The following is a 23654-nucleotide window of genomic DNA, read 5'->3' as shown; positions in this document are numbered from 1 at the left end:
TTTCACTGTGTAGTCAATAGAGTAAGGCTGGTCCCCCAGTTCATTTTAATTCCTTTGTGTTCACTCAGTGTGGGCTCCACCAGCCGGTGGTTGTTCTGTGAGCATTCTGGTGACTCTTTCTTTAGAAAGAAATGCATTTGCAGACAGGATTTGTGCTATCAACTCTGTCTTCTATGCCTCCAGGGTGGAGAGGAAAGTGACGGAAAAGAAAAACCGCAACCAGATGGATTCGCAAGGCTTCATCTTAGCATTATACTGGGGCGGGACCAGTGCTGCTTCTGGGTCCTTCTGGGGCTGTGGCCATGAGTCTCAGCAGTAGTGAAAGTAGACTCGACCCTAGCTGCATGGGCACCATTCTGAAGACAGAACCAGTTGGGGTCAATCTGCCCTGGGAGGGAGCCATGGCCCTTTCCACTCCCATGGGGTCTTTCGGGCAAAAGGCAACCGACACAGGCAGCTGCTTCTACTTTTCAAAAGTTGCAATTCATTAGTCTAGTGTTAACCTCCTTTAAATCTAAAAACCAAAATCTTCAAAAAATAGAGTGTTGTATTTTAGAATGTGAAATGAAAGAGAGCAGTCACGTCTGACCCATCCCTCTCACGTTTAAGATTCTTTGCTAGTGTGTCCATCAACTCGCGTTCACCCTGCTCCTTTCGAGGTCAGAGGCTTGCAGCTTTGCGAGCAGCCCTCTCCATCACCGGACAGCTCTCGCAGGGAAAGCGCACGTCCTCACGCTGAGCCAGGGTCTGCCACCTGGGGCCTTCCTCCCAGGGCTTCTGGAGCATGTCACATGAAGTCCCACCCCTCCTCCACAGGAGAGCGCTTCAAGTGTCTGAAGACTATAATTTCATCTTCTCTGAGTGTCCTGTTATTCAGAACAAGCATTTCAAAGGCTCTCAACTATTCTTCAAATTACACGGTTGCTGCACCGTCACTTTTTTCTTGCTCTCTACCAGAGGCTCCCCAGCCTGTCCAAGTGCTGAGTGTGTACTCTTGACGAACGCTGAGCAGAGGACCTGAGGATTATAGTCTTCCTTAATTGACATTACCCCTAGCAACGCAGTCTGGTCTTTGAAAGTTTTATGAGAACCTTGCCATTTTACTAGCTCAAAATGGACTTGTGGTCAGCTAACCCCATGCCACTCCCCAAACTCAGGGTCTTATATTGTCAGCTTATTTGAGCCAGAGTATGGGACCTTCTATGAGCATGGTTAAGTAGGAAGAGACTGCTTCTCAGGGAAAGTAGGCATTTCCTCTAAGATCCCACAACTAGTAACTGAGGTTTTAGCATATCATGCCTTGACAGCACATCAAAGTCTTTTTCAATCTTGACTCTATCATCCAAGAAATTAGCAGAATCAAAACAAAACAAAACAAAAATAAAAAGAGCGCTTGAATGATTCAGGCATTGTATAAGTGCTTTTTGTAAATTAACAACTTTATGAGGTAGCACCTATGACCATGTCCATTTTAGGGTTGAAGGAGCTGAGACACAGAGAAATGAATAACTTGCCTAAGGTTACAGAGGTGATAATGGCAGAGCTGGATTCACACGCAGGCAGTCCGGCTTCAGAAGAGGTGGGCTTAACCACGATGCCTCTCAGACCAACCTTCCCAATTTTCTGTCTTCTGTAGATTTATAAAAATGTCTTTGATTTTAAGAATATGGTCGTTTATTTACTTTCTCAGCACTTGCTGACCCCAGCCCTTATGCTCGGCACTGAATACACACGTACAGGACAGACGAGGGGAACGTCAGGCACAGGATGATGTTAGTCGTAAGTGACAGAAACCTGGCTCAAACTAGACTAAGTTAAAAGGATTTATTGGCTGATATATCCAGAGTATCAGAGGAGTAGATCTTGGTTTAGAGACAACGGGATCTAGAGGCAAAGATGTGGTGGCTTGGCGATGGGTGGGTTTGTTACCAGGAGAAGATGAAGGAGAGCCTGCCAGGCAGAGGGAACCAAGAGCATTACTGCAGAGGGCCGTGTGTGGCTACGAGCAACAGGGGCCTGTCCTGGCTGCCTCGAAGATGCAGGAAATCTCTTAGAAGGTGTGGGCTGGCTTTCAAAGTCGTAAAATCAGCTCACCAGGAACAAGCACTAGGGCAGCTCGAGTGAGCCAAGGGGCGTGAGGTGCTCACACCAGCACCTTCCCTAGAATGGAGCAGTGCCGATTCTCTTTCCTCACGTCTCTCCGCTCAAGGTTAATGAGACACATTTGCAAACCAATTAGAAGGGGTACAATTTAAAAGACTGGCCATACCGAGTGCTGATGAGCATGTGGAGGAGTAGGAGCCCTCAGATACTGTTGGTGGGACTGTAAAACTGCACAGCCCCTTTGCAAAACAGTTCGGTTGTTTCTTAAAACATTAAATCTGCATTTGTCATCTGACCCAATGATTTTACCCCTAGATATTTACCCGAGAGAAATGGAAGCATGTGCATATACTAAGACTGGACATGAATGTTCATAGCACTTTGCTTATAATAGTCCCAAACTGGAAACAACCCAAATGCCCATCAAAAGGCAAATGGATAAACAAACTGGTGTATCCACACAATGGAATACTACTCAGCAGTAAAAAGGGATGAACTGTTGATGCACACAATGGCATTATATAAAATTCTAAAAAATGCAAACTAATCTGTAGTGACAGAAAGGAGATTAGTGGTTTTCCAGGGAGAGCAGCTAGAAGAAGAAATTACAAAGGAAAACAAGAAAACTTTTTGGGGTGATGGATATGTTTATTATCTTGATTGTGGTGATGGTTTCATGGGTATATACATATGTCTAAATGTATCAAAGTGTACGTTTTAAATATGTACAGTTTGTCATATGTCAATTATACCTCAAAAAAGCTGTTAAAAATGTTCTCTACAAAGTCTCAACTAAAGATTTGGAAAAGAGTGGCTGGCCCCGTGGCAGAGTGGTTAAGTTCGCACACTCCACTTCAGTGGCCCGGGGTTCACAGGTTTGGATCCTGAGTACAGACCTATACACAGCTCATCAAGCCATGCTGTGGCTGCATCCCACATAAAAGAACTAGAATGACTTGCAAGTAGGATTTGCAAATATGTACTGGGGCTTTGGGGAGAAAAAAAAGATTTGGAAAAGAGGTGATAATGCTACTCCTCTCCCAATCACTCCTGTCAGAGAAATTATTAAATGTGTGCTAATTTTTTAATGTGTGTTTTCTAAGTTCATCGTTGGAGGTGTTGGCTCTGGTGGAAGTGAAATTTCTTGGGGAATACAGCATTTACTTAATGATTTCATACAGCCCAGCACATTTCTACACGGGAAACTAGTGAATCAATAAATCAGATTTTTTATGTTTGTAGGAACATCAGAAATCATCTAGTTCAACTTGACATTTAGTAAGTGAAAAAATGAGAATCAGTGAAATAATTTGCCTGCAGTTATTTGGCTACTTGTAAAAAAAAATAATGATATAATTAATTTATTTAAAAGTTACCTGAGAAAATAATGAGCCCCCTCAAAATAAATACAACAATCTTGCCAGATTGTTAAATTTGTTTGGCTGGTCTCTGCTTCAATCATCTCTGTGATTTATCCAATCTAGAGATGCTCCTTTCCCACAGGAAGAAGGGACGGGGAAGACGTGGCAGTCTGTTGACCGACAGTGCCTTTCTAAATTTAGCTGTTTCTCCGCCAAGGTCTGGACAAGGATTCCTTGAATGTGGTGGCCTGCTGGTGGCTCCCACCCTCCTCATGTCAATGAACCATTAGGTAGAGTAATCACGTTTGTCTGATTCTATCCTTTGGCCTGTCCTTTAATTGATAAGGAACGACAAAACATATAACCCAGAGGAATTTCCAACAATCAGATAAATATTATTTAAATAGCAATAGTCATCAAAGCACTTTAAACAATCTCCGATATAAGACATCTGGTTTATCTCAGTAGCAATCTTGGCACAAGTTCGACTTTTTCCTATCAAATTTTGGGGACGAGTAGTTAACATTTTACCATAAAATATACAATAAAATAAAGTGATAGTTCTAAAGCACACCTTACACAAATATTGATTTCAGATGCCTGGAAAATTTAAAACCATAAAAGTACTAGAATAAAATGTAGATGAATGTGGATTATACTTCTTTTACAGCATATGCTCAATGCATGTCCCCTGTTCCCTTTGAGAACTGCCCTTTCTCCACATGCCCCCCTCATGATAAGCCCCTTAGAGCTGGGGACTCCAGCCCTCCCTGGACACAGCTTATGTGTCATGGAGGGGGAGGAACTGGCCCAGTCTACTGGATGGACTGTGTGAATTAGCTTCTCTTCCCCACAAATGGAAATTGGGGCACAGAGATGCTAGTCTACTTTTCAATGGTGCTGGAACTGGGGTGGCCACAGTACAGATAAACGATTTATCAGAGAACAGAGAAGTATGAAGCAGGTGCTTAGAGAGCAGCAGAGAGGAGAGAGCAGGTAAAGAAAGAAATGGGAAAGATGCTTTGGTTTCAGGTAAGGTTTTAGTTCCCAGTTCCAGAATCTCACGTGGCCTGGTTAGATCTCCTACCTCTAGCTTCCAGTTTAAATCTCAAGAATTAGAATGAATTTCTCTTTAATTAAGCCAGCTTCTGTTGCTTGTGAATAAAAAAGCCTAGACTGAAGAAATAATCTTGGCAAAATATTTCCTAAGTATGATATCACAAGCAGAACCCCTAAAGAAAAGCTTTTTTAAAAAAAAATATATATATATATCCTCATAAAAATTAAAAATTTATCAATCTAAAAAAAAAGTCATAAACAAGATTCAATTGAAAGAAAAATTGGGGACAGTGAACTACACATATATGACAAAGAGCTTCATGCTTTCATGGAAAATCCATAACAAAAGGTAAATACGCTAATAGAAACAACAGCAAAAATCTTAAAATAGGCTGTTTCCAATGGAAGAAGTACAAACAACCAATTTATATGTAAAATGCTCAAGTGCAAAATAAACAACAATGAAAGACTGTTTTTGGTCTGAGGCAAAGTCTCCGAGCTCGTCTCCGCTTCCAGTTTTGCCTTCACGGCAGTCTTTTCCCAACACGGCCGCCAGAGGGCGCCGTTTGAATCATGAGTCAGAACGGGTCACTCCTCTACCCCAGTCCCTCCAATGGCTCTCCATCTCGGCTAGGAAAAGCCACGATCCGCAGGACCACGTAGCAGCCCCCCGCTGCCTCACTAACCACATCTCTTCCACTCTCCCCCTTGCTCCCTCCGCTCCAGCCTCTGGCCTGGTTGCTGTTGTTTGAACATACCACGTGTGATCCAGCCTTGAGAATTTGCTGCCAAAAATCTTCTTCCCCCACATATTCTCGTGCCTTGTTCCTCTACCTCCATCAAATCTTTGCTGAAAAGTCACCAGCTCAGTGAGGGCTTCCTTGATCATTGTGCTTAAAATGGATACCCCTTATCCCCTGCACTGCATTCCCCCCTTCCTTGCTCTATATGTCTAGCACTTCCCACCTTCTGGTATACAATACAACTTACTCATTTTAGTTGCCTGTCTCTTCACATCTAGGACGCAAGCTCCAGGAAGGCAGAGATTTCTCCCCAGCCCTTAGTACATAGCCAGGCACTTAGCAGGTACTAAATAAACATTTGTTGAATGAATGAATAAAAAAAGGATAATATCCTTTTTGTGTGTGTGCAGAGTCTGGGAAATGGTTACTTTCACACACTATTGACGAGAATGTAAATTGGTGCGATGTTTCTGAAGGATGATGTGGCAATTGGGATCAAAAGTCCTAAAAATATGTATCTCTTGTGTAAGATTAATTTGACTTCTAGAAATTTATCATAAGGAAATGATATATGAGAACCTTTTCGGTTGCAAAAAACAAGAGGCCACTTGTGCTAGCTTAAATAATAATGGTGGAGTGATTTATTGCAAGGCTACGTTATGAGCCACATTACAAAGGAAGAAAGGGAGAGTGCATTGTATGGCATCTCTGCCACACCCACTGTCTTAACTCAGGCTCCTCAGGAAACAGATGGAGATTTGCATGCAGAAAGTTTAGCAGGCAGGACTCTGAATCAACACTTGTAAGGGAGCGAGGAAAGGAGGATTGGGCAGAGGGCACAGTTGAACTGTGATGCAGTTGTAATCAACGCCACGGTCAACGCCACGGAGAGCTCTGGAGTCGTCCCATATTGATGCAAGGAGCCCAGGGCTTTATACCCACATATCAACCAATCATTGGATGTAGGCTGCCCCTGGAGAGGGTGTGTGACCTTGGTCTAAGCATTTCCTTTAGTCCAAGGGCAAGTTCTGGGAAGTGACTCAGCTAAGAGCCATCAGCAACAGACATTCCCGGCATCTGGGGGAATGGGTACGTCAACCCTGATGGGGCGGATGTGGGCAGCACACCACAGCATCGACTTTACCGACACAACTTAAAGATCATTTATATTCTGCTAAGACTTAGAATAATTGGAAGCAGACACTTGGATGCTGTCAGGGCTCTCTCGCTCATCTTTTTTTTTCTTTCTGTGCATCTCTTTCATTCAGATCTATGTTCCGTTTCTTAGTCCACACGGTCAAAGATGATTTCTAGCAGCCCCTTACTTAAAACTTAGAGCTCCATTCTCAGAGAGAGGGTAACTCTGAATGGCCCAGCTTGGGTCAGTGTCCATCCATGGACCCACCAAGTGACTGCGGTAGAGGGTAAAGTCACATGGTGCTAACATTGCAACCATTTGAATTCAAGGAGGCAGAAAGGGCAAATCCATGCTCGCATAGGCCACATCCTTAGAGTCAAAGAAAAAAAACTCAAATAATATAAAGTACTTACTATAAAGTAACATTTCCTGGGAACTGGTGTGAAAAAAAAACCTGAGGACTTTGCAAAGCTTATTCTGCCAAACTGCAAACAAACTAAACACGGAAAAGCCAAATACTCAGCAGTTATAATTAACCTTTTTACCTCCTAGTGCTCCTTAATCCTCTATCATGCAATCGTGCTGTAAGTACAAACTTTAGCAAAACCTTTCATTTGCTTTTGCCAAAATATAGGCTGGAGCAGGGCAATGGAAACCATTGGCCAGAATGTTATCAATATCCTAGCCTGCTGCCCTCTAGGAGGTCCAGCCCAGGGGCAGCCTATGTGAAATCCCTGTATTAGCTTTTATCTTTACAGTATATTCAACTGACATTTGCTGAGTGCCTCTGTGCTGGGAAATACAAAGAAAAACACAACAAAACTCTATTCTTAATGAGCTAAGGATCCAGTAGGCAGAAAGGTAGAACGTGTGTGTGTATATGTGTATATTATTCACAAACATATATTTTATATATTTGCATATATATACTCAAATAATTATAACAAAATGTAAAATGTATTTAGAGTCATACTTGAACTTGAAGCACAGAATTCTCTGGGAGTTAAAAAAAGGATTTGTTACTTCTGGATGGGGTGGGTTCATGGAAAGTTTCATTTTAAATGATTGCTTTGAGACCTCAGCTGAACAATATTGTTATATATATATATATATACACATTTATATTTAAATACACATTTTATATGTCATTATATATACTATTTTGTTTTAACCAAGCATCTATATTAGCATATCCCTATCCTGCCACAGGCTGCACAGGCTGACGACTAAAAGAAGGCCCTAAAGAACTGGCATTAAATATTTTCAACTAAATGCAACTGTAATTCTCAACCTTGGGGGAGGGAAAAGAAAGTGAAGTTTTAAGGAAGGCCCTGAAGGTCTGGCAGAGTGGGAAAAACTGTCGCGTGTGGATGCTGCCAGGCCTGACTTCCTGACTCTGAGGGATGTCTGCGTCTGACCCTGATTTCAGTAAGACAAGCAAACACCACTTCTTCCCTGAAGGAGATTGTATGTAAAAAGAAAAGCTGGAGAAATGAATTAGCTGTTTTGTTCCATTAAGGGATAAAAATGTTTGTTGAATGGTAGAAAGCCTAATATTTCCCATCATGGGGTGGGGGTGTTTTCTTTTCTGACTAAAAGGAGACTTAGCTCATTTTGGAGGGACAGTCTTAACCTAACGCCCTGAGGACGGAACGGGCTGGAGAACAGAGGCTCGGCCACACTGAGTGAAGACCGGATATGAGAGCTTTTTCTCCTTCTGGATGTTTTCTTGCTTTTGTTAGCACTAGCACTTGATTTCACCCTGTCTCTGGAGGTTATCTTTCTCCAATTTGCATTGTTCCTCAGAAGAAACACAGGAAACACAGGAAGACATACCCTAAGACAGCTGGTTTCCCCTCATAGCTCAAGAGGTACCAGGCCCTGACAACATTTTTTTTTTTTTCAGTTTTTTTTCCCCTGCTTTTTCTCCCCAAATCCTCCCAGCACATAGTTGCTTATTTTAGTTGTGGGTCCCTCCGGCCGCAGCATGTGGGACACTGCCCCGGCATAGTCCGACGAGCGGTGCCATGTCTGCGTCCAGGATCCGAACCAGCGAAACCCTGGGCTGCTGAAGCAGAGCGCGAGAACTTAACCACTCGGCCACGGGGTCGGCCCCCTGACAACATTTTTAAAGCCTGGGAATCAGGCTAACCCAAGCTCAGAAAATAAGGAGTATTAATGAAGTCACTCATGGACACAATAAATGCTCAACAGGAGGTTGTTTCTTCTACCTCAGACAGGAATGTTAAAATCTTACTTGTCAGTAAAATAAATTCCTTCTGGCACTCATCTGCTGAGGAGCCTATTATCTTTTTATCCCTTGTAATTCCTGGGAAAGCCATGTCTGGGCATTCTGGTGGCACTGATGGTCCAATGATGGGCAGGTTCTAAGGACCCCTTTCCCTTCTTCTTCCTCCTCTCTCCACTGCTTAGCCTGCTGTCTCCCATCAGGACCATTATTCAGAGAGATCTAAGGAAAAGAGCTGAAGGTTAACCCTCCTCCAGCATTTGAAAAATTTAACCCCACTCCAATTATATAATGTTTCTTTCATTTGGTCTGCCCAAAACATATAAAAAAAAATTCTCTCAAAGCACTTGACAAAGCACTGAGTTCATAATAGATGTTTTGGGTCTACGTGTTGTTTGCTTTATTAATTGGTTTTCATCTCTTTGTATATCTGAGCTCCTGGTACATTAACATCATCAATAAATGTTTTGTCAAATGAATAAATGTTTAAGTCCTAAACTGGATTCAAATTGGAGCATCAACTATAAACTCAATTTTTTCAATAGCAAAATATTTGCTTACAGTATTAGATTAATTTTTGCAATAAAGGGACCTCAATGAGCAAACTATACCAATGTATGTCAATATGCCAGTGATAAAAATTTGTCTGTGGCTAGATTTTTTATAGAGAAAGGTGGCATGTTCTAGTTAACCAAGTATTGCAGTTCTGAGTCAAAAGTTCTGGAGTCCAAGATCTCCCACACAAGGTAGCTGTGAGGTTCAAACAAGAAAATGGAGGGGGGCCAGGGGCTGGCACCATGGTGTAGTGGTTAAGTTCAGCACACTCTGCTTTGGTGGCCTGGGTTCATGGGTTCAGATCCCAGGCATGGACCTATACCACTTGTCAGCAGCCAAGCTTTGGCAGTGACCCACATATAAAGTGGAGGAAGATTGGCACAGCTGTTAGCTCAGGGCTAATCTTCTTCAGCAAAATAAATAAATAAATAAAAACGTATGCAAAGCACTTCACACAGTTCCTGGCACTCATTTTAAGCTGGGGACAAAATTTATTAGCAGAATTTTGTTTTAGCCATCTTTCTTACCATCTCACCTTCTAAGGAAAAGCCCAGATTCCTCAGCTTTTTTTGTGGTGGAAAATCGAGATAATGGGCAGAGAAAGACTAAAACTGAGAGGCAGGAGGACAGGGAGGAAGAGTCTTGCTTGCTGGGCCAGTTCCTGGATCCCCCGTATAGTGAAGAATTTAGGTTCTAATTGAAGGTTAAGGAAAGAAAACAGAAACTAGAGAGACCAATCTGTAGAGTAGGAATTCGGGGTGAGGGGGGGTGCAGGAAGGCCACATAGGCTGAGGAGTGTGAGAGAATTTGCGAGGTTTGAGAGTGCTCTGCTCCAGAGCAGCTGTGGGGTATGATAGAAAAAGAGGAAAAGGGGTTTTAAGAAGAGTTTCTGTGTGGCACAATGTGGACACTCTATAATATTCTTTGTGAAATGAAAGTAAAGACTACAATTCCTTTTTTTTGGTGAGGAAGATTGTTGCTGAGCTAACATCTGTGCCAATCTTCCTCTATTTTGTATGTGGGATGCTGCCACAGCATGGCTTGACAAGCAGTGTGTGGGTCTATACCTTGGATCTGAACCCACCAACCCCAGGCCACCGAAGGGGAGCACATAAACTTAAGTACTACGCCACCAGGCTGGCTCCTACCATTCCTTTTTAATTACTTTTGCCAGATGGACTTTTTATCAGAATGCAACTCAGTGCAGAGACTAAGCCATTTAAGGTCCTGGAATGTATTCAGCTGATGACAAGCTCCATTGCTAACATCAATTATTAACATAATTAACACTTACCCACCCCTGGATAGTGTTTATGTAAGTATGCTCCTGCAAAGCCTACTGGTTCATCACACACAACCAGACTGGGGATCCCAGTTGAGGCTTAACTGGAAATCCTAAAACATATAGAAAATAATTTTCCCAATACTGAATCAATTATATATTTTGAACGATATTTAAATTATTGAAACAAAAACATGATGCCCAAACAAATGGCCTATTTAATGGAAAAAATCCACCTGTTTAGTGGGCATTGCATAGCAGGCAGACACACTTTACATAACAATTGATTGCAATTATTTTTCCTACAGGTTGTGTTGGTGACGCCACCATGTCTGTAGATAGTCTGGGAGGCAGGTATCTGTGAGGTTAAGAGTCAGACAGTGCTCTTATGTTTGTGAAGACATTGTTTAGTAAGGAGAGGACTTGTTGGAAGAGGACTTGGGTCCCTACCTTCAGAGAAAATTTGGCTTTCATTGAATACTGAGGAGGATAATCCTCATGGAGAGAGGAAGAAAAACGTACTTGTTGAATGCCCACTCTGTGCTTTATTTAATCCTCAGAATCACCCTAAAAGGCAGACACGTGTGAGTTGCCTGCCCAACTCCTTCTCTCTCTTCCAACTGGTATTTCTGAAGAATTTTCTGTGGGGAATTCACCTCCACCATGAGGCTTGGGAGGATTAATCCACTCAGGTTCAGGATAGCCTATGGCTGGCCTGTGCCCACCCCCTCTCCCTGGCCACAGCAATGATTAAGGGATAGGCACACAGCCCCATTCAGGCCACTGAGAGCAAGATATTTCAGGACTTGTGCAAGACTCTCTCTGCCCTTGGATGGAGAGGTAGGACTATGTGATGTCTAGAACCTCTGACGCCATTTTGCAACCACAAGGGGAGAGTCTGTGTTATATGAAGATAGTGACTGGAGAAACGGAAACCCTAGGTCCTTGGGGACATTTTTTGCACTGCTGGATCAGCCTTCTCTGAAACTTAGCCTGACCCTGGCTTTTTCCATTAACAGAGCCAGCAATTCCCTTCTTTGCTTAAGCCAAGTTGAGTTGTTTTCTGTCAATTGCAACCAAAATGCTACAAATGAAGTGATACAGAGAGTACCTCTGTTTTACGGAGGAGGAAACTGAAGTCCAAGAAGATTTAAACCTGCCCCCAATCACATAGGTAAGTGAGAGGTGAAGCCAAGATTTGAAGCCAGACCTTTCTGACCAGTGTTTTTGTTTTTGTTTTTGTTTGAGAAAGATTAGCCCTGAGCTAACATCTGCTGCCAATCCTCCTCTTTTTGCTGAGGAAGACTGGCCCTGAGCTAACATCTGTGCCCATCTTCCTCTACTTTATACGTGGAACGCCTACTACAGCATGGCTTGCCAAGCTGTGCGCAGGTCCGCACCCCGGAGCTGAACCGGCGAACCCTGGGCCAACAAAGTGGAACGTGTGAACTTAACCGCTGTGCCGCCAGGCTGGCCCCAAATGACCAGTGTTTTTCAGGACGTACTTTGGTATTCGAGAAGTTCTAGGGAGGCAGCAGGTGACAATTCCCCACCCTCAACCCTGCTTTCAGGTAAATCCAGTGTTTTATATGCTATGTGTTTTATAGGCTACACTTCTGCTCAATATTAAGAAGAAACAAACATTCAAAAACTCTTTCTTCCACCATGCTTGGTTTCTAAGTCATGGAAGATCCATTCTGGTGCTAGCCCTTTCTTCTCTTTATGTCTGGTATTCTTTCTCTAATTCTAACTCTCTAAAGGTTAGTCTCATTTTCCCAGGATATCAGAGGTTTTAAGTAACATGTCCTGGAACCCCTTGAAATCTAGGCTCACTCAAAATTCAGACCAGAATTCTTAGAACTTGGTGACAATTGCAGTAGCTGGGTAGACCACGAACTAAGAGCCACTGTAATTCACTTTCTCTCCCTTGAACCTATTAGCCACGTAGATATCAGATTCATCCTTCTGAAGTCAGCCCTGACCATACCACTACACAAATATTTGCCAATGTCTACACCAGCAATCTCCAGAGTAGAGTGCGCATACCCCGAGGGGTATGCAAGACTTCCCTTGTCTTGTGGAAAGAAAAAGTAGGACTTCTATATATAGTTACTAGTTATTTTTCTAAACGAGGAGAAGATTAAGCTTTATTAGTATTTTATATACAGATTGACAGGTTCCCTTACTTAGTTTGTATGTTGGAAAATCCCACATCACATGCATCATGCACAAGTTCTCCTGGGGGAAAAATCCGAGTTCCACTATGGGGTGGGGTTGACAATGCAGTTGACTCATCTTTGCTCATTTGGCTTATTGCAACTTACTGCTATTTTACATGGCCAAGTTAATTGGATTTATGGTTATATTATATGCTTTTTAACTAAACTAATCCTTACCAAATGGACAGCTGTCTTAAAAAGATCCTTTCAAAGACACCATGCATTGAAAATCATACTAGTAATACAAGCACAAGGCAATGTAAAAGAAATGGCAGAACTGACATGACTCCTACACTTGGTGCAAGCTCTTTGTCAGCCACATTATGAAGCAAAATAATGATCATATAATAAGATCTGCCTAGAAGTTGACCAAAAAGTGGAAATTATCAAGAAGACTTTAAAATATGGATTTTTATCATTAATGATAAACTTCACCTTAAGGGTATATTATGCCTTAAGTTATTAGTTTACAACCATAGCACATATGTGTATGAATATATACACATACACATATATTGGTGGGTACTCAAAATGCATTACTGGAAAATAGGGCCATAAAAAAAATTTGAGGGGCTGGCCCAGTGGTGCAGCAGTCAAGTTCGAATGTTCTGCTTCGGCAGCCGGGGGTTCACCAGTTCGGATCCCGGGTGCAGACATGGCACCACGTGGCAAGCCATGCTGTGGCAGGCATCCCACATACAAAGTAAAGGAAGACAGGCACGGATGTTAGCTCAGGGCCAGTCTTCCTCAGCAAAAAGAGGACGATTGGCAGCAGATGTCAGCTCAGGGCTAATCTTCCTCAAAAAAAAAAAAAAAAAATTGAGACCAGAGTTTTACATAATGAATTCAAATTCCTAGTTGCCTTGAGTACTTGTAGAAAGCTGGCAGGGTTCAGATAACATCATAAGCATCAATGCAACAACTTGGCCTTCTACATATGTCTCCAACCTACGCGTCTAGCCTCTCCTCCCACGAGTCCTTGCTACAGCCAAATTGTCCTGCCTGCAATTCTTCTCTCATGATTTTCGACCTCTTTCCTCAAGACTTTCACCATGCTCTTCTCTCTCACCTAACCCCACCCCTTGCTCTTTTCTGTTTGCCTAATTCCTGTCCATACCTCAAAGCACAGCTTCATCCTCCATGAAGCCTTCATACATTTCATCAGCTTGAAATAATCTTTCTCTCCTCTGAACTCCCACAGTGTTTAATCTGTACCCCTTTTTGGACCTTGTCATTGTCCCATTTATAAGTCTTATCCCCAGGGACTATACACATGTTCGATTCGTCTTGGACTCCTTTGCCGAAATCTAGCCCAATGCCTGGTATATCATAGGTACTCAGTAAATATTTGTTGATTGGATGAAGGATGGATGGACGAATTCCAACTGGCACATTGTCCTAAATGTCTGATACAAGTCCTATTTTACAACAGTATACAATAGAGCTTTATGAAAAATCCATCACAGGAGTAGACAAGGTTTGAGCCCAGACTGTGATTTTAATCATGGAAATACACTTCTCTATTTTTCACTTCTGTTATTTAATTAGAGATTGTGTAATTCCCACACAGAGTTCATAGCTATTTTGCTGATTTATAACTCACAATGTAATCAACTTGAATAAGTCATCTTATTGTGGACACCCACACTAACCAGAAAAACCATGGCCATGTTAGGGGGATTTGATTTGTAGCCAAACCTCCTTATACTCTCTTGAAAACAAAACTGGCAGAAATCCAACTGCTCAAGTCAAATAGGCATTCAGCTACAGTGTGCATTAGATATGCCTGGTGACCTCAGAAAATACACACAAATGGAAATGCTGGCTTAAAGTACTATAATACTATTGTAGTTCAGAACAAAAACTGTTACTTGAAAGCAGCCGTAATCGCTGTACTTTTATCTAATGTGTATTTGAAAATGTATTTGATTTTAAGCCTATAAAAAAATTCCAAAAGATCTGCTATCCTATTTACCAGGAAATACGTATTCTTTTAAATATGTATTCAAACAAATTAAAAACAGACCTTTTTTTACCCTTTCTTTTTTTCTTGGCCACTTTAAACCAGTGGTCATTTTGACATGCCAAAATAAATTCTATACAAAATTCAAAAAATAGGACTTGTGGCTTTTAGAAAATTCTGACCTAGGGTTCAGAGCAATACCTGTGGTCTCTTCACCGACTGAACTAAAATTTCCTCTTTAAGCTGAGCGATTAACAAGAAATCCATTATCCTGGGTCAGAGATGGAATTTTCCCTCCCTTCACACCTACACACACACACCCCTTCTACAAATAGCTTCTTTTCACCTTGGCAGTGATATAATAATGACTGAGCAACGCTGCTCAGTACTATGCAATTCCTCAGTGATACGCAATTCCAAATCTGTGCTTAACCAGCCAGCAGCTGCCTCCCCTTTTAGCTTAATTTTGGTGGGATTATCTTCTGCTATTATTAGAGGCACTGTGTAGGGGAATGGAGAAGGTTTTCAATTCTTATGTATTTTTCAAATTTTACTTCATTTCTAAGATCCAAGATTACTCCTATGGACATAATTTAGGTACCCTCTGGTGGTCAATAGAACACAATTAACTCTCCTAAACATTAAGTTGAATTATTTAACCTTAAAGACCAATTTTACAGCTTATGACATAAATATTCTTTTTTTCCCCCCTAAACAGTTAATGGTCTAAATCCTTATATTCAAGGCAAATGTCCCCTCTGTACTTGTATATACATGACTTTGCCCTGTGAAAGTTCTACCTATAAACCATGAAGTGCCATGCAAATATCAGGTAAAGAATTAATTCAGAAAGTCTCAGATGAAAGAGACGAAGGGCAGGAGAACTCATCCAGATTAAGTGTTTAAGGAAAATGTCATTAAAAACAGACCAAATCCATTCTAAACAAATTTACGCTATGGAAATAAATACTTCAACTGGTAGCATAAACATACGATAAGAGAGAATGTCACATAGTGTAAATATTTTAAATAAATAACTTAAACCTTAATCAGTGTAACTGATGAATAGAAAATGTTTCTATCACATTTGTAGAAATACTCTCTGTAATTTTTTCTTCAACAGCAAACTTCTGCACTATTTTGGGAACTGTGCTAATAGCACTGGTATTCCTAGTGTTTAAAGCTGTGTTGACATGATAAAGTGCTATAATTTTAACTTGTTATTGTGAGGCAGAAACCTCCTCATTAATTTCTGCTTCATTCAAAACTGAGGAACAAATCAATGTTTACCAATGGGAACAAAGCTAAATGAGTAACAAAAAGAAAACCCCAAACACTTGTGATAAGTCATTACTTTAAAACGTAGAAAAAAATTTTAAAGGGTTGTCTAAGCTCTGTTTAGTCAACAGAACTTGAACAAAAATGAGAAACCATTTTAGTAAATTTGAAATGGATTGTTCAGTGCATGCTTTTAATTTTAATCCTGTTAAACCAGAAAAAAGGCTGCTCTCTATAAAATAAATACAATGTTAGTATAACATATTGCAGATGAAATCGCAGTATCAATGTTTTTATAAAATGACTTCTTTATCACTCTAGGTATTTATGAAACTATAACATATGACTCTTAGACTTACGAGATATATGAGCACTTTAAATACATTGAATATTCAAATAAAAATGTCTTCTCTGTTTTATCCATAATCCAGTTAATTTAAATACTTTTAAATATCACAGAATTACAGCAAAACCTAAAAGAGACGTTAGAGATAACTTAGTCCCATCCCTTCATTTTACAAATGAGGATAACACCAGAAAGAGGAAGACATTTGTCTAAAAATCTAACTAGTGACAGAGCAAAAAAAATCTGGCCCTTCTAGGTGCTTGCGTGTTAAGCACAAAATTAAATCTTTGAATGAAAACATAAATGTTTTGAAAAGTCAATTCATTCTTTGCTCTTTTTAATAAACAGTCTAAGGCACCACCCATAATAATCACCCCCAAGTGGTAAACGCCCTTCCTTCCATTGAATCTGTAGCTGACAGGCTATTGCTTTATTTCCAGCTAAGTGTGAAAAGAAAAATTCCTCACTGGATAATACAATATTATAAAAAGGAATAGTATTTTCAAGACATTGATCTCAAATATAGAAAGCATTTTGATCAAGTATAGAAAGCATTCTGTTAGAGCATCAAACCATTAGGAAGTCAAGTGGAAGGCATTGCTTGTGGAAAGCTACATGCTTAAAAAGAGAAACATGGCAACATTCAGCTGTCTTGTTTCAAATAGTATCCTAAAAACCTCTCTCTCGTGGCATGTGTGTCTCTGTGTTTTGGGTGTGAGAGTGCCGAGAGTAAAAAAAAGGGGACGGTGAGGGGAAGAAGATGCCGGCCTGAGCCTAAGCTGGGTCTATCACCAGGAGTGCAACGCTGGTCCAGTAACTACAGCTTGTCTCTACGACAGGAGGGTGAGTCTGGGCAAAGGGCTGTTCATTTCCCTCTGACTCACCCCCAGGATAACCTCCCAAGGGACAGGGAAATTAGCAGCTAGCTGAGCTGTAGCACCAAAACCTTGATGCACTGGTACTCTCTAGGAGAGCCTGACAAAGAGGAGAGAAAAGCTCTTCTCTCTTAGCCTGATTGGACACACAGTTCTGAGTAGCACAGCATGTGAATAAAGTCTCTTTGGGACAAAATTCAACTTCCCAAACTATAAGAAGACCCAAACATGCAAAATGGCTGAGGACAAAATACCCCCTTGTTACTCTGCTTCTAATACTAGACAGATTTTTCTTTGTAAATTCAAACCATGTACCCTCTAAATTCGTGGGGGATGGAGAGTGGGGGAGGTGGTCAGGGGGAACTCCAGACGCCTAAGATTTTCCTCTTAGTTCTGTCACTAAATAGGTGTACACATTTGGGGAGTTCTTTTGACCACTGGGCCCTCAGTTACCTTATCTGTAAATCGGGGGAGTTTGGTCCCTTCCTGTGCACAATTCCATGCTTTTATGTGAAAGGGGAAAATTTTTTCTACTTTAATTTTAAAGGCAAAAACTTTCTAAGATTACAAAGGATATCTGGGAGCTGACCTAGAGTCCTGGAATAGTCCAACTGTGTGAAAAATTTGGGGTGAGTGTATGTATGTACATAAGCATCTTTCCAGGAAGAGGGACAGTATTTTCATCAGAGCCTCAAAGGGAAATTAGGTCCCCAAAAAGGTTGAAGACCACTGGTTGAGACAGCAAATGGTGTTTAATTTCGATTTATCTGGTTGCAGAGCGGATCAGCGGCAATTTTACACGGTTCTAAAGTCTGTCCCATAAAGCCCTCCTGAGTTCTCATCTATCTTCATGAGCTGTGTGTTTGTAATTTTTCATGAGCAGAAAGTCTGTTCAAAATCGAGCCCTTTTCATTAAAGATTTTAAATTCTGGGGATTTCAAGATTTATTTGGATGTTAGTGGCTAAAGGAGAGCCATTTTACTACATCAGAAAATTTCAAGCCTATAGCATCTTAAACATTTGCCCATTCACGCTGAATTATTTTACTATTTCTTTTCTCTTGACTTAACTGACGTCAAACAAAAGGCTTGGCTCCTCCTTCTGACTGGCTTTCCTTTTCTTCCAATGTTTGAATCTGCTGTGAAATGATGATGAATTAACCGGGGTCCTAGTGCAGCAGTAATTTTCATTTTTATAATGATTTTGATCCTCAAGATAAATTAAATAGAAGATATTAATATAATATTCTTAAAAGAATTAGTTGAAAATTGGAGAGAAGAGGAAAATGACATTAGGGAATCTCAAGAACTGAAAGAGAACCAGAGAAAATCTATTTGATTAGATACTGAAGTAGTCTAAAATCCCTAAGGAGAGAAACAAGAAAAAGCGAGGAATTTTTTAAACAGGTAACAAATATAGCAACTAGAGAATACTGATTTTTTGAATACATTAAATGATAACGACAAAAAACACTGTAACTGAGCTTTTCACGAACATCTTTTGGCTGATAATCTCAGGGCGTTATATGGCTTCTCGTTAATTAAGGCAAAGACAGAAGGAGCAGAGAACATCACAGAAAGAAAGATGTTGCCAGTGATTATCGATAAATGCAAAAAAAGCTCAGGGGAACAACCTTTTGTGGTAAAGGAGAAGTGCCAATCAGTGAGAAACGTTGATTTTTCCTGACACAATATCAGATGTGTAAAGTAAAAGGGAGAAAATGAGGTTTAAGCGTTGGCCTTGTAGCAAATTATTTTAGGTAATCCCAGATGCTTTTTAACCGACTCCTGTCTCCTCACATATGACAATCTGATCAGAACTACTCCTAGTGGCTCTTAAGTCCAAATGGAAAGACAAGCAACATTCAGTGCCTCTGCTCGACTCCTGGCCCCCTTCCCGAGTCCTGTAGCTCCAGGTCTCAGGCTCCAGACTCTCCGTTAACCCCGAGGGCGCCAGAGAAGAGACATATCCTTAAACGAACCCGATCCCCACATGACCCTGGCTGGGTCCTTATATTTATGGAGCATCCTCCTGTGACTTCGTCTTTCGAGTAACAGCTCAGTTTTTCTCCCTCTGTGCCTCCTCAAATCCCATTCAAAAAAATCCCTGGGATTTCAGCTAAAACGCACCCCGCCCCCGGCCCTGCCGCGCTGCTGGAGGCCCCCTCGCGGGCGGCCGGGGCAGCTCCTCCCGACCCGGGGCAGGAGGGGCGCGCGCCCCCGGCCCCCGCGCGCGCCCGTTGCCATGGGAACGCACTCGGCCCGGGCGCCCGGGGTGGAGGCGGGCGGAGGCGCAGCGGCCGATCCAGGGGGAGACGCTATCGCAAGATGGCGTCTGCGAGACCGCGGGATGCGGAGTGAGCGCGCCCCGCCGGGGGCTCGAGGCTGCTCCTCTCCCCGCCGCCGCCGCCGCCACTGCGGCGCCGCCTCCCCGCCTGCCATTGCGCCGCGGCCAAGCCTCCCCGCCCCGCAGGTACCGCCGCCCGCGCGCGCGCTCCGCGCAGTGCACAGATGGCAGCGACAAGTGCCGGCTCTCCTAGGGCTAGCGGGGCTCCAGTTGTCCGGGTGCGCCTGACAATAACGCATAAATAACTTTTTCTTGCAGCGGCCCCCTGCGTCCCGGCCTGCAGCCTCCCCGCGCGCCCGCGCCCCCGCCACGCCCCTCCGGCTCCCCGCGCCCTCCGAGGTGTGAGCGCGTCGGGCCGATGCGGTGATCTCCGGCCCACCTGGGAGGAGCGCGTGGACCGGCGGGCGGCGGCGAGCAGTTGGCGAGCGCCTTTACGATGGCCCTGACCCTGTTCGGTAAGTGCCACCCTCGGCCCGCGCCGCCGCAGGTGGGCCGCGCCCCGGGGCTCGGGGGCGGGGGCCGGGGCGCCCGGGGAGGGGACGCCGCGCGCGGTGTCGGGCGCGGGCCGGGGCCGCGGAGTTGGGGCGCCCGGGGCGCCGGGCTGGCTCCCTCGCGCCTCTCCCATTGTTCCCTCTCCAGGCAGGGCCGATGGGCGTGTGCTCCCCTGGCCAATTCGGAGTGGGGAGGCTGTGAGGTGCTGGGTGTTTTGTAAACGGAGGATTCTCTAAGATGCCAACTTGGGAGCGAAGTTAGCTGGTTGTTTCCACACCTACGTTTCTCAAGTCAGTAAATAAAGATCCTGGAAAGTTTATTTATTTTGAACAAGATGTCTGTGCATCCCAACCTCCCTGGAATTGCCAAACGCGTGTGTTGATTCCTGTTGGATTTGGGTGTTTTTTTTTTTTTTTCGGTCTCGGTGTATTCCGTTGGAAACAAGAATACGTGATGAACTTATTTAATATTGGTTAAAATTGAAAATGTTTGCGCTACGAATATGAGAGCAGACAAGAAGAAAGTTGGTTACTGGAAGATAAGTAACCTCTGGAGAATATCTTTGAGTATTGTAGGAAAGAAATGCTATTTCTGTGATGTATTACTGCAACACTATTGTTCAGTGGTTAAGACTTCAAGGTGTTTTTTTTTTCCTAGAGCCTGCAATGACAATGGGTTGGGAAGAAGGACTGAAAAAATACACTGTTTCCTTTTACAGAAATTGAGTGTGTTATATATGTACCTCGCTTTAAGAAAACTCAATATGTGAAAATTTAGATGTTCAGTGTATTCACTTTTTCAAAGAAGTGAAGTACAGTGATGTGTAACTGATAGCCACAAGGACAGTCTGAGTAAGTTACTCACACTATCAAGTCTCCAGTTACATTTTAATGTGCCAATTGATTAAGTTATAGGCATCAGATACCACAAATGTTTTTTGATGTAATACTTGAGTGAATTAATCTGTTGGAATCAGAGTTACTTTTATTTAACCATCTTATTTTATAAGTTAAATTCAGACCCAGAGAGGTTATTTCCCAAGGTCACATGGCCCATCTGTGGCAAAACTGAGCCTGGAACACAGTCTGCCCGTCTTCAGTCTGCGGCTGTGTTTACTCTGCCCAAATACCCACAGTATTAGAAATTACGTGTATCTGGTGTTGGTTCTCATAGGTGCTTTTAAAGAAAATGTTTCTTTCTCTGAAAGAAATAATGAAAATCTGTTGTTTTGTAATACCTTGTATCTAATTTGTATTACTTAGTAGAAGCATTTTCCTTAAGCGTGGACTTTTTTTTGTACAAAAGTTAAAAGTGACTGAAGGCTTACTCATAGTTGATAGTCTCTTTTGAAGAAGCATTTATCTTACACTGTTGTAGCTAATACATAGCAATAAGATTTCCGGAAGTAAATTTCTCTTTAAAACTATTTCTGACAAAATTCATTTTCCTTCCTCAAGAGAGAGTCTGCATTTTCAAGGTTTGTTTTCAAGGGTAAGGGTTACAAATCAACCACTTTTAGAATGCTGACGTTCTCGATGAATAAAACAAGCGAGTGTGTGATAAGGCTCTTTTAGAAGGATTCCTGAATTAAGTCTTTAACTGCTGAGGTGGAGATGGAGAGGAGGATGTGGAATTTGACTTCTAGAAGAAGGTATGAAACCACTCCCACCCCCCAGAATGAATAAAGTGTCTTTAAAATTGTAAAGTCAATTTGCGGGAAAATAGGATTTAGCTTAGAAAATCCAATTTGGTTACAATTTTTAAGAACGTTTCTCTGTTATATAAAGCAACGTACACCTGTGTGTGCTGTTTCTTCAGTAGTGACAGAGAGGCAGCGGTTCTCAAGAGTGTGGTTGCATACCACTTCTCGGTCATCTGAGAGAGCTGTTCACCATGTAGGTTCCTTTGCCAGAGACCTGCAGACTCGGCCTTTCCAAGGGAAGGGGATTTTCAAGGGGCTCTGCTGTGGTTCTTAGGTGTGGTCAAGTTTGAGAACCTTTGTGTTTAAGATAAATACTAGAGTTGCTCAAACTTGTCCAATTCAAAATAGCTTCCTGTGTATGTTAAGAACAGTCCCCGAGGGGTAGAAGAAATGGATTTTATTTTAGATATTACTGTTATTTGACAGGTTGGTCTTGGAAGTACCTCATATCTTTTTATATTTACTCTTAATAACCCACTTAGACCAGAGGCTCAATGAGGTAATAGAGTTCTGTGAGATGGTGGTGAAGAGAAAGGAGACGAAGAAACTAGACGCTGTGGCTCCTGAGTCATCGCAGTCAGAGCTCGGTAGAGTTTCTGCCCAAGCCTCCCTAGACGGACGGCCACCAGGACCGGATCGTGTGTGTCTTAGGTGTGATCCTTGGTCAGGCCAGTGTCTTAAGTCTGCTTGGGCTGCTAGAGTAAAATGTTCTCAACTGGGGGGCTTACACAACATTTATTTCTCAGTGTTGGAGGCTGGGAGGTCCAAGAGCAAGGTGCTGGCAGGTTGCTTCCTGGTGGAGCCTTCTTCCTGGCGTGCGGACATCTGTCCTGCCATGTCCTCGCTTGTTGGAGAGAGAAGGAGAGCCAGTTCTCTGGTCTCTCCTTCTGCTGGTACTAATCCCATTGTAAGGGCCCCCACATACCATCGGGGTTGGGGCTTCCACAGCTGGATGGGTGGGGAGGCGCAGTTCAGTGCCTAGCAGCCAGCAGGGGAGTCTAGTTGCTTTGCTTTCTGTTTCACATTTCTATCCAGGTTTTTCACAATTGTAAAGAATGTTCTTTTTATGGAAAGTTAGTGGAAGTTGGTTTCATTTTAAAAAAATGTAATTTTACATTTTAAAAAATGTAAAATACAATTACATTTGTATATGTTTAATTTTTTTTCTTAAGTCTGTTGTAGGAACTCAATAAAATACTTGTCAATTTAAGAGTGAAGACCTTCTTATCTCATTTTCACTATTAATCACTTTTGCTACTTAAAGGATATTTTTAATACAAATTTCTGTTTTATTCTGTGATAGAAGAACCAGAATCCAATCCTTCCTGATTTTACAGTCTCCTTTGGGAGTTGAAAATGTGCACTTTTTAAGATTCAGGAATTTGCCAGCAATTTTTCTTCACGAACCCACCCCTCAAACATCAGCATCGATACGAACAATTTTTAAATCCTCAAATCTTAAAAATTATCCAAATGTAGTTTATATCTCACTCACCTTGCTCATTCATTCAGCAAACATCTGGAGCCGTGTGCAAGAGGCATGGTCTCTCTTTCTTCCTAGAGCTCACGTTCCAGAACTGTAGTGTTTGCACCTGACTACCTATTTGCAACTTGACTTTGTTAGAACTTCCTCAGCAGAGAAGCACATGTCCTCTACTAATTGCTGGCCTACAAGGAAAATCTCAGATCGTCTAATTTAGGACGTTTCTAATTTAGGCTGTTTTAGCAGGAGTACTTGACAGAGAGTCCTGATTGGCTATACCAACAGAGCCCTGGTTTCCGGAGCTGGGTGAAAATTACCCTGGCAGGTCACCCCTTGGCAGGAATTTCTGTCGCTTCTGGCTGCTGGGGCCGTGGCTTACAGCCCCGATGAACCGATGAGACTGGGAACTCAGTAACCGTCCAGCTGGGCTGGCTGGACCCTGAGTAACTCTTCTCTGTCGG

At 42.4% G+C, this 23654-nt stretch overlaps 1 protein-coding gene and 1 long non-coding RNA gene across 4 annotated transcripts in view; one reads left to right on the top strand and one right to left on the bottom strand.

The window, feature by feature from the left end:
* LOC138918667 (uncharacterized) overlaps positions 1 to 23403 on the bottom strand; it is a 43936-nt gene extending 20533 nt beyond the window's left edge. The window contains exon 1 of the long non-coding RNA XR_011428275.1: positions 23206 to 23403. This is a non-coding gene — a long non-coding RNA (uncharacterized lncRNA). The remainder of the gene's footprint in view (positions 1 to 23205) is intronic.
* Positions 19401 to 23654, top strand: part of CHN1 (chimerin 1) — a 184901-nt gene continuing 180647 nt past the window's right edge. Inside the window, exons 1-2 of one of the 3 annotated variants that reach the window (XM_070241265.1) lie at positions 19401 to 19642; positions 19775 to 19971. In XM_070241265.1, the coding sequence (XP_070097366.1) occupies positions 19953 to 19971 (19 nt within the window). In that variant the 5' untranslated portion in view covers positions 19401 to 19642; positions 19775 to 19952. The other 2 variants (XM_023622028.2, XM_070241266.1) reach the window with 2 other exon arrangements.

This window comes from Equus caballus, chromosome 18 (assembly GCF_041296265.1).
Source record: "Equus caballus isolate H_3958 breed thoroughbred chromosome 18, TB-T2T, whole genome shotgun sequence".
Lineage (NCBI taxonomy): Eukaryota > Metazoa > Chordata > Mammalia > Perissodactyla > Equidae > Equus > Equus caballus.
The sequence above is the reverse complement of the archived record's forward strand: the minus strand, read 5'-3'. Positions and strand labels throughout refer to the sequence as shown.